General features: G+C 40.6%; 1 protein-coding gene across 6 annotated transcripts in view; it reads left to right on the top strand.

Annotated features, from left to right (window-relative positions):
* The window catches only part of TMEM241 (transmembrane protein 241), a 106662-nt gene that overhangs the window by 64621 nt on the left and 27778 nt on the right, over nucleotides 1–14263 (top strand). For all 6 annotated transcript variants that reach the window (XR_005016209.1, XR_005016208.1, XM_036823368.1 and 3 more), the window contains exon 13: nucleotides 369–462. Coding sequence is in view for 4 of the 6 variants with exons in the window: in XM_036823368.1 (XP_036679263.1) it covers nucleotides 369–462 (94 nt within the window). In the remaining 2 variants the exon portion in view is untranslated. The remainder of the gene's footprint in view (nucleotides 1–368; nucleotides 463–14263) is intronic.

Here is a 14263-nt window from a genome sequence, read left to right as displayed (position 1 = left end):
TTGAAGCTCTACCTTGGCAAGCACCAAGCTCCAGAAGTAATACAGGAGGGAGCAGGAGATACTGTCCTCCAGATTTTTTTTTTTCTTTCATGATTTAGCCAGAGATCTCCCAAATTTCTATACCCACTCCCCGCCTCCAGAGAAATGATCTCTTCATAGCTCCTTAGCATAGTAGAGCTTAATGGGTTTTTTAATTTGGGGTGTTTTTATCCAGAGATCACTAGAAAACAGAGATGAGATAGGGGTGGTGTAATAACTAAAAATCGACTAATTTCTGTAAAGGTAAATACAAAATGTAACAGGAAATAGTTAGCTACTGGCTATAGGAAGACAAGTCTCACTAACAAAAGTATATTTTCTCCTCCCAGTGGATTTTTGGGATTCTTTCTCATGGTCAGCACAGTGAAGCTAAAAAGCCTTATGACCCCAGGGCAGTGTGCAGCCTGGATTTTCTTTGCTAAGGTAAGAGAGAGGGGAGGGGTGGGAAGAATCCATCTCAGGAGCCCTTGTGTGCAGTGTTCTCAGAGTCAGGTTGGTCTTCACGGAGTCATCTCTAGCCCCTGGCCCTGAGGCTGATGCTTCACTTGTTCAGGTAACAATTTCTGAGGGTTTCTGCCTATTTTATCAGCATGACATACTGATCTCTATCACATTCCTGGAAGGTGACCTGAGTATGCCCCTTAATTTCCCAGAACCTTAATTTTCCCATCTGAAAATGAGAGATTTTGCCAAAACAAAACAAAACACCTCTAAGCCTTCTCTTGCTCGAAGAGACTGGACCCCCGGATGCATGGGGCAGTTCTTACCTTCCTTCCTGGGGGCTGTGAGGGTGTCCAGAGCTCCAGTGACTTGCCCAGAAGGTCTCAGCCTGTCAGAGGCAATTGAGAAAGGAAAACAGATGGCCTGATTGGGGGACTCTGATGGACCATTCTAAAAAGGGACTAATAAAAATGCCCAGCACGTATTGACCATGGTTGAAGCATAAGATAGAGAGATGGGAAAATAAGAAGGAGCAGAAAAATCAGCTCTGGGATGCAGGATCTTAATGCTTTGGGGCTAGCTCTTTCTATTGGAGCATTTCATTTCCCTAAAGTCTGTGAAGGATTCAAGTTACAGTGCCCTAGGTACTGCTTCCACGGAATGAGATTTCTTAATTAATTTAATCTAATACAGTAATCATTTAAACTTGTGCCTTTAGCCATCTTTATGTTTGTTGGCTGATTTTTTTCCCCCAGAAAGCAAAAACAAACGTTTTTATTTGAAAGTAAGATTTCACAGCGATGTTTCCACCTGCATTGTCTACTTTCTAATAGCATTAATAATTCACATTCCAGCAGAATGTAAAGATTGGCTGTGATACTGACTTAGAGCATGACAGAATGAGGAGGTTGATAAATCCTCTCCCCCAGAAGCAACTAGAAAGCTGGAAAAAGACTGTCAAAGATATCCATTTCAGCTCTCTAAAAATTGACCAAAAGCGCACAACAAACTGAGAGGCATTTGTTCATGAAAACTCCTAAACTTCGGGTAGGAACAGCATGAGTTAGTGGTGTTCTTGCTTTAGGTTGCTCTCATTCCCTTCTCCCCATCTCTATAAGTATTCTATTTCAGCCAGAGCAGGGCAGGCTGTGAAAACCAACAAGCTTGCTGCTGCTTCCAGAAGATGCTCACTCTCTTTGGAGTATTGTCAGGTAAAGGGGCCATCTAGGTGGTAAATGAACAGGAAGCTCCACTAGCTTGAGCTTACCTCTTTGGGGCAAGCAATGGACCAGTGGTCTAGCTGGGGACTTACCAGGTAGTTCTGGGAGGTGAGACAGCCATCAGGGTCTTGCTAGCTCTCCATAAATGCCAGATTTGCCTTAGTCTGTGTGCATGAGCAGCAGAGATGGAGCATGCCCAAGACACCTACACGTCCCTGGTCAACAGAGCCTGTGTGCACACACAGAGGAGACGTGAGAGACCAGCAGAAAGAAAAGCCGGGGCTGACATGAAAACAGCCTAAAGTTTGAATGTGCTCCCCAGCCCACATACAGAGTCAGAAGCAGAGAGAAAGCTTTCTGGCTTAAGGTGTTTGAGCAAAACCTCTTGACTAGTCTTTGCCAGAACACTAAGCTATGCAGACATGGGGATGATCCCTAGGAAGGTAGGCTTAAAAATAAAAGCAAGAAAAAAAATTGAGTGAAGACCGCAGCAATGGTACCTTATATGGGAGACAGGTTTCACAGACTTAGTCCAGGCAAATTACTAGACAAGCAAAACAACAATGCCAACGAAAATGCTCTGGGAAAAAGTCAGAATCCAGAGTTGCTATACTATCTAAAATGCCCAGTACTCAGTGAAAATTAGGGCATTCAGAGAAACAAGAAAGCATAATCCATGCACAGGAAAAAAGCAGTCAATAGGAATTGTGCCTGAATGTCTATCCTCAGAGGTAGGACTTAGCAGAAAAAGACTGCAAAGCAGCTATTTAAATATGTTCAGACAGCTAAAGGAAACCATGTTTAAAGAATTAAAGGAAAGACTCAATGAATACAGAGTCTCAAAGAGGTAGAAATGATTTTTTTAAAAAGAACCAAATGGAAATTCTGGAGTTGAAAAGTACAGTAACCGAAATGAAATGAAAAATTCTCTAGAGGTACCCAGCAACATATTTGAGGTGGCAGAAGAAAGAATAAGTGTACTGGAAGGTGGAACAAAAGAAATTATTCAATCTAAAGAACAAAGACTTTTTAAAAATTGAAGAAAGATGAACAGAGGCTCAGAGACCTGTGGGACAACATCAAGAATATCAACAAATGTATAATAAGAATTCCAGAAGAAGAAGAAAGAAGGTTAGAAGAAAAAAAAAAAGACAATCAGCAGATGACTTCTCATCAAATACAACAGAGGCCAGAAGGCAGTAGAAAAGAAAAAAGGTCTCAAATCAATAACCCAAGCTTGCACCTTAAGAAACAAGAAAAATAGGAACAAAATAAACCCAAAATGAGCAGCAGGAAGGATATAATAAAGTTCAAGGTGGACAGTAATGAAATAGAAAACAGAAAAGCAATAGAGAAAATCACTGTTTGTTCTTTGAAAAATCAACAAAATTGACAAACCTCTAGCTAGACTGATGAAGAAAATAAGAAGATACAAATAATCAAAATTAGAAATGAAAGAAGGGACATCACCGCTTATCCTATAGAAACTAAAAATATTATATAGTTTTATGCGAGCAAATAGATGATTTAGGTGAAATGGACAAATTCCCCAAAGGTACAAAATAGGAAAATTGACTCAAGAATAAATGGAAAATCTGAATACGCTCATAACAAGTAAATAAATGTAAGTAGTAATTTAAAAATCTTTCTACAAAGAAAAGCCCAGGCCCAGTTGGCATTACTGATGAGTTCTATCACATATTTAGAGAAGAAATATTTTTTCTTTACAAATTATTTTAGAAAATAGAGGAAGAGAGAATAACTCCCAATTTATTCTGTAAGGTGAATTACCCTGATACTAAAGCCAGACAAAAAATTGTAAGAAAACTACAGACCACTATCCCTCATGAACATAGATCTTTAACAAAACATTAGCAAACCAAATTTGGCAACCTACAGGAAGGATTATACACAATGATCAAATGAGGTTTATCACAGGAATGCAAAGTTGGTTTAACATGTGAAAATTAATATGTTATATTAACAAAATAAAGAACAGAAATACATGATCATGTCAATAGGTACAGAAAAATCATTTGACAAAATCCAACATCCATCCATGATAAAAACTCTCAACAAACTAGTAACAGAAGAGAACCTCCTCAGTTTAGTAAAAGGCATCTATGAAAAACCTATAGCTAACATTATACTTAATGGTGAAACTGAATACTTTCCCCCTAAGATTGGGAGGAACACAACAATTTCACTCTCACCACTTCTATTCAACATTATCCTGGAGGTTTCGGGCAGTGCAATAAAGAAAAAAAAATTGTCTGTACTCACAGATGACATTATCCTATACATAGAAAATCCTAAGGAATCTATAAAAACCTTAATTGAACTAATAAACGATTTCTCAAGGTCTCAGGGTGCAAGATCAATTGTAGTTTTATGTATTAATAATGAACAGTCATGTTCAAAAAAATGAAATTAAGGAAACAATTCCATTCACAATAGCATCAAAAAGAAAAAAATACTTAGGAACTTAACATAGAGGTGTAAGATTTATACACTGAAAGCTATGAAACCTTTCTGAGAGAAATTAAAGAAGATCTCAATAAATGGAGAGACTCAATATTGTTAAGATGGAAATTCTTCCTAAATTGTACAAATTTACAAACTGATCCTAAAATTTATTTGGAAATGCAATAGCCAAAACAAAAGAAAAAGAAAAACAGAGTTGGAGGACTTGAGCTACATAATTTGGAACTCACTATATAGCTAAAATAATCAAGACATTTTGGTATTGGCGTAAGGGTAGACATTAAGGTCTATTGATTTTCTTTTCTTTTTTTTTTTTTTAAAGGGTGTCAATGTTGGGTTTTTTTTAAGATTTTATTTTATTTATTTATTTGGTTGCACTGGGTCTTAGTTGTGGCCCACCGGCTCCTTAGTTGTGGCATGCAAACTCTTAGTTGCGGCCTGCATGTGGGATATAGTTCCCTGACCAGCAACCAAACCCAGGCCCCTGCATTGGGAGCGTGGAGTCTTAACCACTGCGCCACCAAGGAAGTCCCAAGGTCTATTGATTTTCGATAAAGGTGCCTAGGCAGTTCAATGGAGAAGGGGTTTTCTCTTCAGCAAATGAGGCTGTAACAGTCCGTATGCTGGGAAAAAAAAGTACTTAGACCCTTGCCTTGCATTGTTAATTCAAAATGGATCATAGACCTAAATGTTAGAGCTAAAACTAGAATACTCTTAGAAGAAAACACAGGAAAAAATCTTAATGACCTTGGCTTAAGCAAAGAGTTCTTAGATATGACACCAAAAGCATGAGCCATAAAATAATTGATAAATTAGACTGCATTTAAGTTAAAATACTTTGTAATTCAAAAGACACCATTAAGAAAACGAAAAGATAAGCCACAGTCTAGGAGAAAATATTTGCAAATCATAATGGACCACTTATACATCAAAAAGTGCTGACATTTGGAATACAACGTAATTGTACTTTGCAATACAGCCTTTCCCCCATGTCATTGTGACTCTACTGGGTGCCAGTATATTCAGAAAGTGACTCAAAAAGATGTTCCATTGGCCCAGAGGAGAATTTGGATTCTGTGAAAAACTCACAGGCAGAGAGGTTAAGCAGAAGGATGTGCAGGTGGGGAACCAGGAGGAAATACATTTAGCTAGAGGAGGAGGAGAATGTAGAGGGGTAGGGAAAAACTGAGCATAGAAGAGTCAGATTATAGGTATCCCTAAAAGCCATGCCACAGAGACCATTGTGAACCTCTGAGTGAGACTGACCAAGGGTAATGTTTTAAGCAGGTTAATATGGCGGCAGTGCTTAAGACAGATTGGAAATGACTTCCAACCATTCAGAAGGGAGGTGAATCAAGGTAGTGATGGCAAGAAGAAAGGTGGAAGGTCAAACTTGACTTAAATTAGAAGGAAAATAAATTTTAAATACACAACTTACCATATAATTGTTCTGTGATGTGATAAAAGAATTATATAACAAAGACAAATCATTTTAGAACAGATGGGGGGGATAGTTTGGACATAAGAATGATGGGTATGGAAGGTCACAAATGGCTCCAAGTTTTGTAGCTAGAGACATGGGAAATGCATGGCATTACAGACAGAAATGGGGGTGATTGTGAAAGAACATCTTTGGGGAGGAAAGCTGGTGATATACATTTTAGACAAATGTGTATGGTGATAAAACATCTACACGGAGCTCTTTTTTGTTGGAAACATGGGGTCAAATGTAGGCAAGGGCTTGGAGCTCTGCATATCCATTTGGGCTTCGCCTGTAGAAAGATGGAGTTGAAATCAAGAAAATGTATAAATTGATGAGCTCACTGAGAGAGTGAAAGAATTTGGGGAGAACAGAGAAGAGGCTTACAACTTAGCTTGGGCTATACTTAGATGCCAGGGACCGATAATGAGCAGGAGAGAGAAGTAATAGGCGGAAGGTAGAAGGGGGATCAGGAGAGTTCAGAGCAGGGAAGTCTAAGGGAGAATTTTAAGGAGTAAAGCAAAATGCCACCAAGAGGTCAAAGAGATCCGACTGGGAAAAGACTAGAGCAAGGACTTTGCTGACCTTTGAGGAAACAGTTTTAGGCAAAGGGCAGGGGTCGGAGTGGGGCAAAAGCTGGATCGTAAATACTCAAGAATACATAAAAAATGGTTAGAAGATTGTGATTGGTGGTGGGTAGATCTAATGAAGACAACTTCTGTTCTAGAAAAAGAAGGATTGGGCGTGCTTGAAACTGGAAGACACCTGTATACAGAGATTTCACGATGCTAGAGAATGAGGGGAAATTGGGAGAATAAGTTTCAAAGGGAAATGGAAGGAGTGGGGGGGGGTTAACTTTAGAGAAAATGAAAAGCCTTTATCCTGAGCCTTGGCAGAAGGGCGAAGATAGGAGGGAGGCTGTTCCTTGAGTCACGTGGCAGAGGAACTGGAGTTTCAGGGGTTTCAGGGAAGGAAAGACTCTTTGGCTTTGATCACTGTGTATGGAACCCCTCTAGTCCTCAGCTTTTTCATCCATAAAGCAAGGGGTCTGGACTAGAAGATCTAAAGATCAAAAACGTTGTGATTCGATTGAGCTCTCACAGAGCTGACTGTATCTGATACTTGGGACTGAATGCTGGTGGCATTCAATTGTAGGATTATATATAATGTTGATCTGCTGGGAACCATATCATTAACTGTCAGTGCCTACTTAATGAAACATGTGCCAGATTTAAAAAGTCTTTGATAGAACCGATCAGAGTAAAGTAGGAAACCACTCAGCAATATGACCTTCTTCCATCTCTATTACCAAATTCCTTCTGTCATGGAAGATTATGTATAAATGCCATATGTGGTTAATTGGAATGTTTGTCCCTGTTCTTATTTAGAGTTTGGACAGTCACAGTTCATGCTTAGGGAATGGGGTTTCCCTTCCCATCGCTGCTTAGGCTAGAGTGCCGCTCACGCAGTCCAGGTGGAAGATGGGGCAGCCTTCTTTTTTTTTTTTTTTTTTTGGTTGTATTTGAGAAATCTTTGCCAAATCTAAGGTCAGTAAGATTTTCCTTTATGATTTATTCTATATGTTTTATAGGTTTAGCTCTTTTTTTAATTAGTTAATTAATTTCTTTATTTTTGGCTGCGTGGGGTCTTCGTTGCTACGCACGGGCTTTTCTCTAGTTGCGGCGAGCGGGGGCTACTCTTCATTGTGGTGTGTGGGCTTCTCATTGCAGTGGACTCTCTTGTTGCAGAGCACAGGCTCTAGGTGCGTGGGCTTCAGTAGTTGTGGCGTGTGGGCTTCAGTAGTTGTGGCTCACGGGCTCTAGAGCGCAGGCTCAGTAGTTGTGGCGCACGGGCTTAGTTGCTCCGCGGCATGTGGGATCTTCCCGGACCAGGGCTCGAACCCATGTCCCCTGCATTGGCAGGCGGGTTCTTAACCACTGTGCCACCAGGGAAGCCCGGTGCAGCCTTCTGACATGGGGTCCCACGTGAGTCTTTGAACTTGGAGCGTGTGGTGGGTGCAGAAGTGGAGCAAGGAGGCAAGGAACAAGGGGTGAAATATTGCAAAATGAGAAAATTCTGGAACCTGTCTCCTCAGCGTTTCAAGAAAAAGGCAGAATGTATAAGAAGATAGACCACAAAGTGCTATGCAAACACAGAGCATTATGTAAAGTTACTTAAATCCCGACCAAGACTTAATTTTGACCTAGCTCTGAGTCCCAGCTCGGCCACACTTTCTAGGTGTGTGCTTCATTTTCTCATCTGTAAACAAGTATAATAATAATGTCTACCTTGCTAGAGGGTTGAATAATATTTAGACAGCCCTGGAATAGTGAGTGCCAGCAGCTGGCACGCCCTCCTTGGCTCTGTCGACCACTAGTTTAATTCTTCCTCCAGATTAACCAGTGATTCCTGAGTCTGGATTTTCCATTTGTATTCGCTAGTTCTAGGTTATGAATTGAGCTGGGAACTGCCTACTCTAGGCACTGCTCAGAATTCAGGGTGCAGGAGAACCAGCTCTCTCACAGCGTTTTTAATCAGGCATTGCCTAACAAAGGAAGCAATTGATGTACCATTCACAATGTTTTTAAACCTATATAAAGAGTCATTGATTCAGAACAGTTGCTGTGCCTGTGGAAATGTGTGTTTGTTGGTCTCCATGGAGACCACCCCTGGCTGTTCTGTGATCACTGGCCTTAATTATACACCAGGATTGCCAGGGAGCCTGCAAAGCTGTCCCCATAGCAACACATCCTTGTGTAGTAAAAGGACCGAAGTCCTGAACTGTGTTTCCTGTTTAGGAGTTTCTCTTAAAAGAGTTGAGAAGACTGTACTGGTAAGTTTTAGCCTCCGTTTGATTTATCCTTATGAAGAACTCTTGAGTGGGTAGGAATTTCTCTTGCGTTTCGACCGCCTCTGTCTCAGGCTGTTTGCCCAGGTCTTGGGAGCATGGCCTGACATCTTTCTTTTTCCAGTGACATGTTGACATTTCTCTTGACCTATTGCCAAGATATTGAACTAAGAAGGAGGCTTGGCTATGTGAATTTACTAGATAAAATTCAACCTGTTTTAAATATAGGATGAACTTGTAAAAGTGTCCTCAACAGATGCTGTCAGGGTTTGATGTTTGGAATTTTCAAATGTCTCCCAAGACCATGGGTGAAATGCTTGCTGTTTCTGGTGGAATTTAAAAAAAAGAAAGAAAAGAAGCTCAGTGTCTTTTATATTGGAATCACACAGATTTTATGACTTCTAAATAACATAATTTTTTTCTCCACTGCATTTTTTTTAGATATATGTAGGGAAGTTCCAGAGCTTAACGTGAAATCACACCTTGAATTTCTGAGGAGGTGACAAGTAAACACATCTTCCAGGTTCCGGAATCTGACTTAGATTCAATTTCTGGTGCATGCAAACACGCGTGTGCGTGCATACACACACACACACACACACACACACAGACACTCAAGAACAGACTACAGACAAGTCCTGGAAGTATAGCTACGATCCCCATCATGTTTCGCTTTCACTAGGTCTAGTCTATGCTGAACAGTGTTAGTTCTCCTCTGCCTTCTACTTCCTGCTCCGTTACTACTCTTCTCCCTTTCTTTAAAAAAACAGTTTTATAGAAATTTAATTGCCATATAACATTGTGTTAGTTTAAGGTACACAACATAATGATTTGATATTTGTATATATTACAAAATGATCACCACAATATATTTAGTTAACATCTCTCAGCTCCCATAGTTACAAAAAAATATGGAATGCATCATGAATTTGCATGTCATCCTTCTCTGTATCATTCTGGTTTTAGTATACATGCTGCTGAAACAAGCACGGTTACTTCTTTTTCTTTACCATCATCATCTTCATCACCATCTGTTGGGTGTGCAGAGCCTGTTGCTGTCTTTCCTCCCTTCCTGGATGGTAAAAGACAATCACAAAAGAGAAGGTCACTCCTCTCGGTTCGCTATTTGCATTTCTTCCCATTTTCTCAGCTTCTTAAGACTCCACACTCCTTTCTGGGGAGCAGCTTTCCTTTCTGGGGAGCAGCTTCATATTTTTTTAATTTACTTCCTCGAGCTGTTATTCAGCACCTTGATGTTTTCTAGAATGGTCCGATGAAAATAAATGATCAAACCCAAGGAAGCTGTGCTGTCATGTAATTTTTATGTTGAAAGAATGCGCTTACAAAATTGAGTTATGACTGTTTTCCTAATTAAATCATTTTTCTTTTTCACAGTCTAAGCGGCTAGGGCAATGAAAATAATTTTCATTGGAAAATGAGAACCTAGATGCAGCAGCATACTTTCCTTTACGGTCTCTAGCTGGGCAATAATAACATGTCTATGTCTTTCCATGACATCACCACTGAAACGACAGAAACGTGAAATAGCAAGTTCAGGAGCTTCTCTGTGTTTGTTGAGCTGTATGGAAACAGTCAGCAAGAAGCTGGTTATCTGGGAATGATTCGTTTATAAGCAAGGTTTTCCCAGAGGACACATGGGAGGGGAAATACAGTTTTGGATTAAAGGGAAAACAAATTAAATTCCATTTCCTATTGTCAAAATAATTCCTAAGGAAGTTAGTGATGTTAATGGACATTTTGCTATTTTGGATAAGGTTGTTGTTTTTCTTGTTTCCGATTATGAACTCCTAATTTTTTCTGGGCTATTTTTAGTGCCATTGATCATCACAATGTTCTGTACTGCAAAAATATGATAACGATTCTGGATTTCTCAACTTTTGACCTGAATGAATTCGCTTTAAAGGAAATGCCCGGAATTTCTGTAAATGTTCTGACTGCAAGGTTTATAGGAGTGCTGTCAGTATCCAAGACAATTTATAACACCTAAATTAAAGTGATTTTTTGTAACACAAAGGCCAGTTAATTGGGAAAGTTTACAAAGCCTCCGTTGGGGGGATGAATCAATGTGTCCTTGGTTCACTGTAGGATAGCATCGAATAAATGAGTGCCAAGTGAATGCTTAAACACACTGATCTTATTTTACACATCTTGGCAGGTTTGTGCACTCATGTCAGAAACAAAGATGCAATCCCACATGTATCTCTTGAAGTACCTTCCACTGCCCCCAGTGATGCTCTTGTAATGTACGTATTCCTTTCCTTAATTGCACCATTAATCCAGTTTGAGTTCACCTTTCCTTATGAAGATCTTCTATCCCAATCACTAGAACTAAGTCCCCCAAGGTATGGCTGGACATGGGGTAATTAGCAAGGAGCATTTCATGGCCTGTATGTGCCCAAACCAGAGGGCAAGCTTCAGGCAGCACCAACTGCCCGTGTCATTAGAGAATGAGCAGGTGTAATCAGAGCTAATAAAATGAAGCAGTTTTTGGGAAATCTGAAGAAGCAGAGTTTCCTTATGGGACAGCTAAGTTTTGATACATAATAGAAAGGAATGACATGTGGATTTGAAAGACTTAGTAGATATTTACTTGGTACCATTTTGTGAAAATAGCTCTTCTCTCCCGCTGTGCCTTAGAGACATCTTGGTGGCCTGGCCCCCAGGGGCCCCCAAGTACCCCACCGGATCCCGCCCCACACTTGTTCTCCTGTTTTATCTCCCAAAGTGGAATTTGCTTATAGATAGTCATTTGCTCATATTTTCCTGTTTAAAATGTCCTCCCTTAAAAAAAGTAGTCCAAACTTGCTTTTCCCCTCCTGACTCTACATCGTCACTTTGAACTGACCCAGTGGTTCTTTAGGTTAAGATTTCTGATGTTGTTTTTGTTTTTCTATAAGTAGACTGCGTCTAACTGTAAGGCCAGGCAGTTAAGTACAAGCAGATGTGCTTGTTTATGTGACTCCAAAATAGTCAGTCTGTTAGTCAAATATGTGGCAGGAAAGGTTTTTTTCAGTCAATAATGAATTGCCTGATACCATGTAAACTAGCGTTAGATTGTGTTTGTAATTTTATTTGATTGTTTCTGTGCATATCTGGGTGGTTTTGGGGGGTAGATTATGAGGGGAACAGGCTCTCTCTGTCTACATTTCCACATGTGTCTTCTTGTCATGTGACATCTGGGGGTGCCCTGGGGGATACAAAGAGACACCCCTCCTTCACTTATTTGGAATGAACTCCTTTTCTAATTTCTCGAATGTTCTAGCTATCTGCGAAGGACGAAACATATAAAGTGTACTCCAGCAAAAGGGGAAATCGAGTAATTGCCAAAACCTTCTCTCCCAAAGTGTTGAGCTCCCAAATCCTAACTTTTAAAATTAATTAATTAATTAATTTTTTTGGCTGTGTTGGGCTTTGTTGCTGCGCCTGGGCTTTCTCTAGTTGCGGCAAGCGGGGGCTACTCTTCGTTGCGGTGCGTGGGCTGCTCATTGCGTTGGCTTCTCTTGCTGCGGAGCACGGGCTCTAGGCGCACGGGCTTCCATAGTTGTGGCATTCAGGCTCAGTATTTGTGGCGTGCGGGCTCTAGAGCGCAGGCTGAGTAGTTGTGGCGCATGGGCTTAGTTGCTCTGCGGCATGTGGGATCTTCCCGGACCAGGGCTCAAACCCGTGTCCCCTGCAGGCAGATTCCTAACCACTGCGCCACCAGGGAAGTCCCCCAAATCCTAACGTTTTACGGGTGCACAGAGAGAAGTAAAAAGCTCTGAACGGTGTGGCCAAACGGCAGCAAACACTTGGCAATTTGGAATAGCAGTGCTGACACTGCTTACGGTAGGATTTCTAAGGTGGGAATGCAAGGCCTGAGGTTGTGAGGACATCTCTTACTCTCACTTGAAGGGAAAAACCAGCCCAGTTCTGAGCCCAGTGAACTGGTGCTTTTTCCACTGAAATATCCCTGCTCTGACATCTAGGTTGAGCTACGCTGTGTGAACCACTTGGATCCAATCAAGTCCTGCCGTTATCTTTTGTGAAGCCAGTCAGAGTTACTCTTATTTTCAAGTTATCCTTGGGTGGTTGACTGTTCACTCTAAGAATTACACAATGCATGACTCCGTTTCAGTACTCGTGCTTCTTATGAGGGTTTTCTTTTCCCTGAAAAAAATTTTTTCAAGTTGCTTTATGAGAAAATGTATATTCAGCAAGTTTATTCAGCAGAGATTTATAGAGTGACCTGTCATATTCCAGGCTAAGAAGCTGAGACAGCAGAGAGTAGTGACGAATAGCCCCGCATTTTGGAGACAGAGAGAGCTGGATAAGAATCCCACTCTCCAGCAGTGTAACTTTAAAAAGATTCCTTCGCCTCTGTATGTATCCGTTTTATCATATGTAAAATGGGAGTAACTGTATAACTTCACAGAAATATTGCAGGGATTCTATGAAATAATGTATGTGGAGCAGTTAATGTTTGTTCATGTTAATTGAAAAGAATGAGCTTTTCCCTCGCAGATGGAGAAACGTTTGAAATGGTCTTTGTATTTTGGGTTTGGCTACAATTTGAGAACTGCTGACCTGTAGTTAGAGAACCTTTGCTTCTGCTTTGCTCCATTTTGTCATTCTAGTGTCAAGAGGAATTTAAAATTACCGGATTCAAGTGTCACCATGGGTTTTAAAGTTCTTTTTTCAATTTTTCAAGTAACTCGGGGAACCTAATTTATCATTTGATGGAATATTTTGGAAGTCACAGGTGTTTATTTTAAAAAAGAAAGAAAAAGGAAAAGAAGAAGCTTCAATCCTAAAGATTGTTGGATGAGTCTTCAGTAGGGGAATGCAGCTTACAGTCTATGCCAGGTTGTAAGAGAATGGGGATTTGAGACAGAAGTGGTTTTAAATCTGATGTGGAACCACACACACACCACCCGCCCCAACCCAGGCCGGCTAAAATTAAAGAGGCTGACAATACCAAGTGTGGGTGAGGATGTGGCATAACATTTCTGGTTTAGAAAACACTAAAGCTAAATAAGGTTTGTTATGACTGAGCAACCCCACTCCTGGTGTACACTCAATTGAAAAATGAAGACGTATGCCCACAAGACACGTTCAGTGGTATGGAATTAGAGGCGATGGTTGCATGACTGTGAATATACTGAAAAAGCTATTGAATTGTACACTTTAACAGGGTGAATTTTATAGTATGTGCACTCTATTTCAGTAAGACTGTTATTTTTTTAAAATCCGTAATAGGAATATCTACAGTAGCTTTACTCATAACAGCCCCAAACTGAGGAAATAGACCATACATCAATCAGGGAGAAATAAAGTTTGATCTCTCCATACAATAGAATAGTCGACTGCAGTAAAAAAAGAGCCTACAGCCACATAGGTGATTCAGATTTATTGATTGGGAAGGAACCTAAGTTCCTTCTCTGTCTGGTGGTTGTTACATGGGTGTTTAAAGGTGTAAACATTCAACAAGCCCTACACTTAAAATTCAAGCTCGTCGTGCATTTTACCGTATTTATGTTATAATTCAGTTTTTAAAGATCCGAAGTGGCTGCTGCAGTGGTGCCCTCCTCAGAAAGCACAGCTGAGCCTCGTCTCCTGCTGGTCCCTGGGAAGCCCAGGTGTTGGGTCCAGCAGACCCTCCCACCTCTGGCTTTGACCCTGTCTTTGCACTGCAGATGGTCTGGGGTTTCACTTACTGGGGAAAGAGAAGAACCCCCAGAGTGGTGCCTCACT

This window comes from Balaenoptera musculus, chromosome 14, assembly GCF_009873245.2.
Source record: "Balaenoptera musculus isolate JJ_BM4_2016_0621 chromosome 14, mBalMus1.pri.v3, whole genome shotgun sequence".
In the NCBI taxonomy this organism is placed as follows: domain Eukaryota; kingdom Metazoa; phylum Chordata; class Mammalia; order Artiodactyla; family Balaenopteridae; genus Balaenoptera; species Balaenoptera musculus.
Note: the sequence above shows the minus strand (reverse complement) of the source record. Positions and strands in the feature narration are given on the sequence as shown.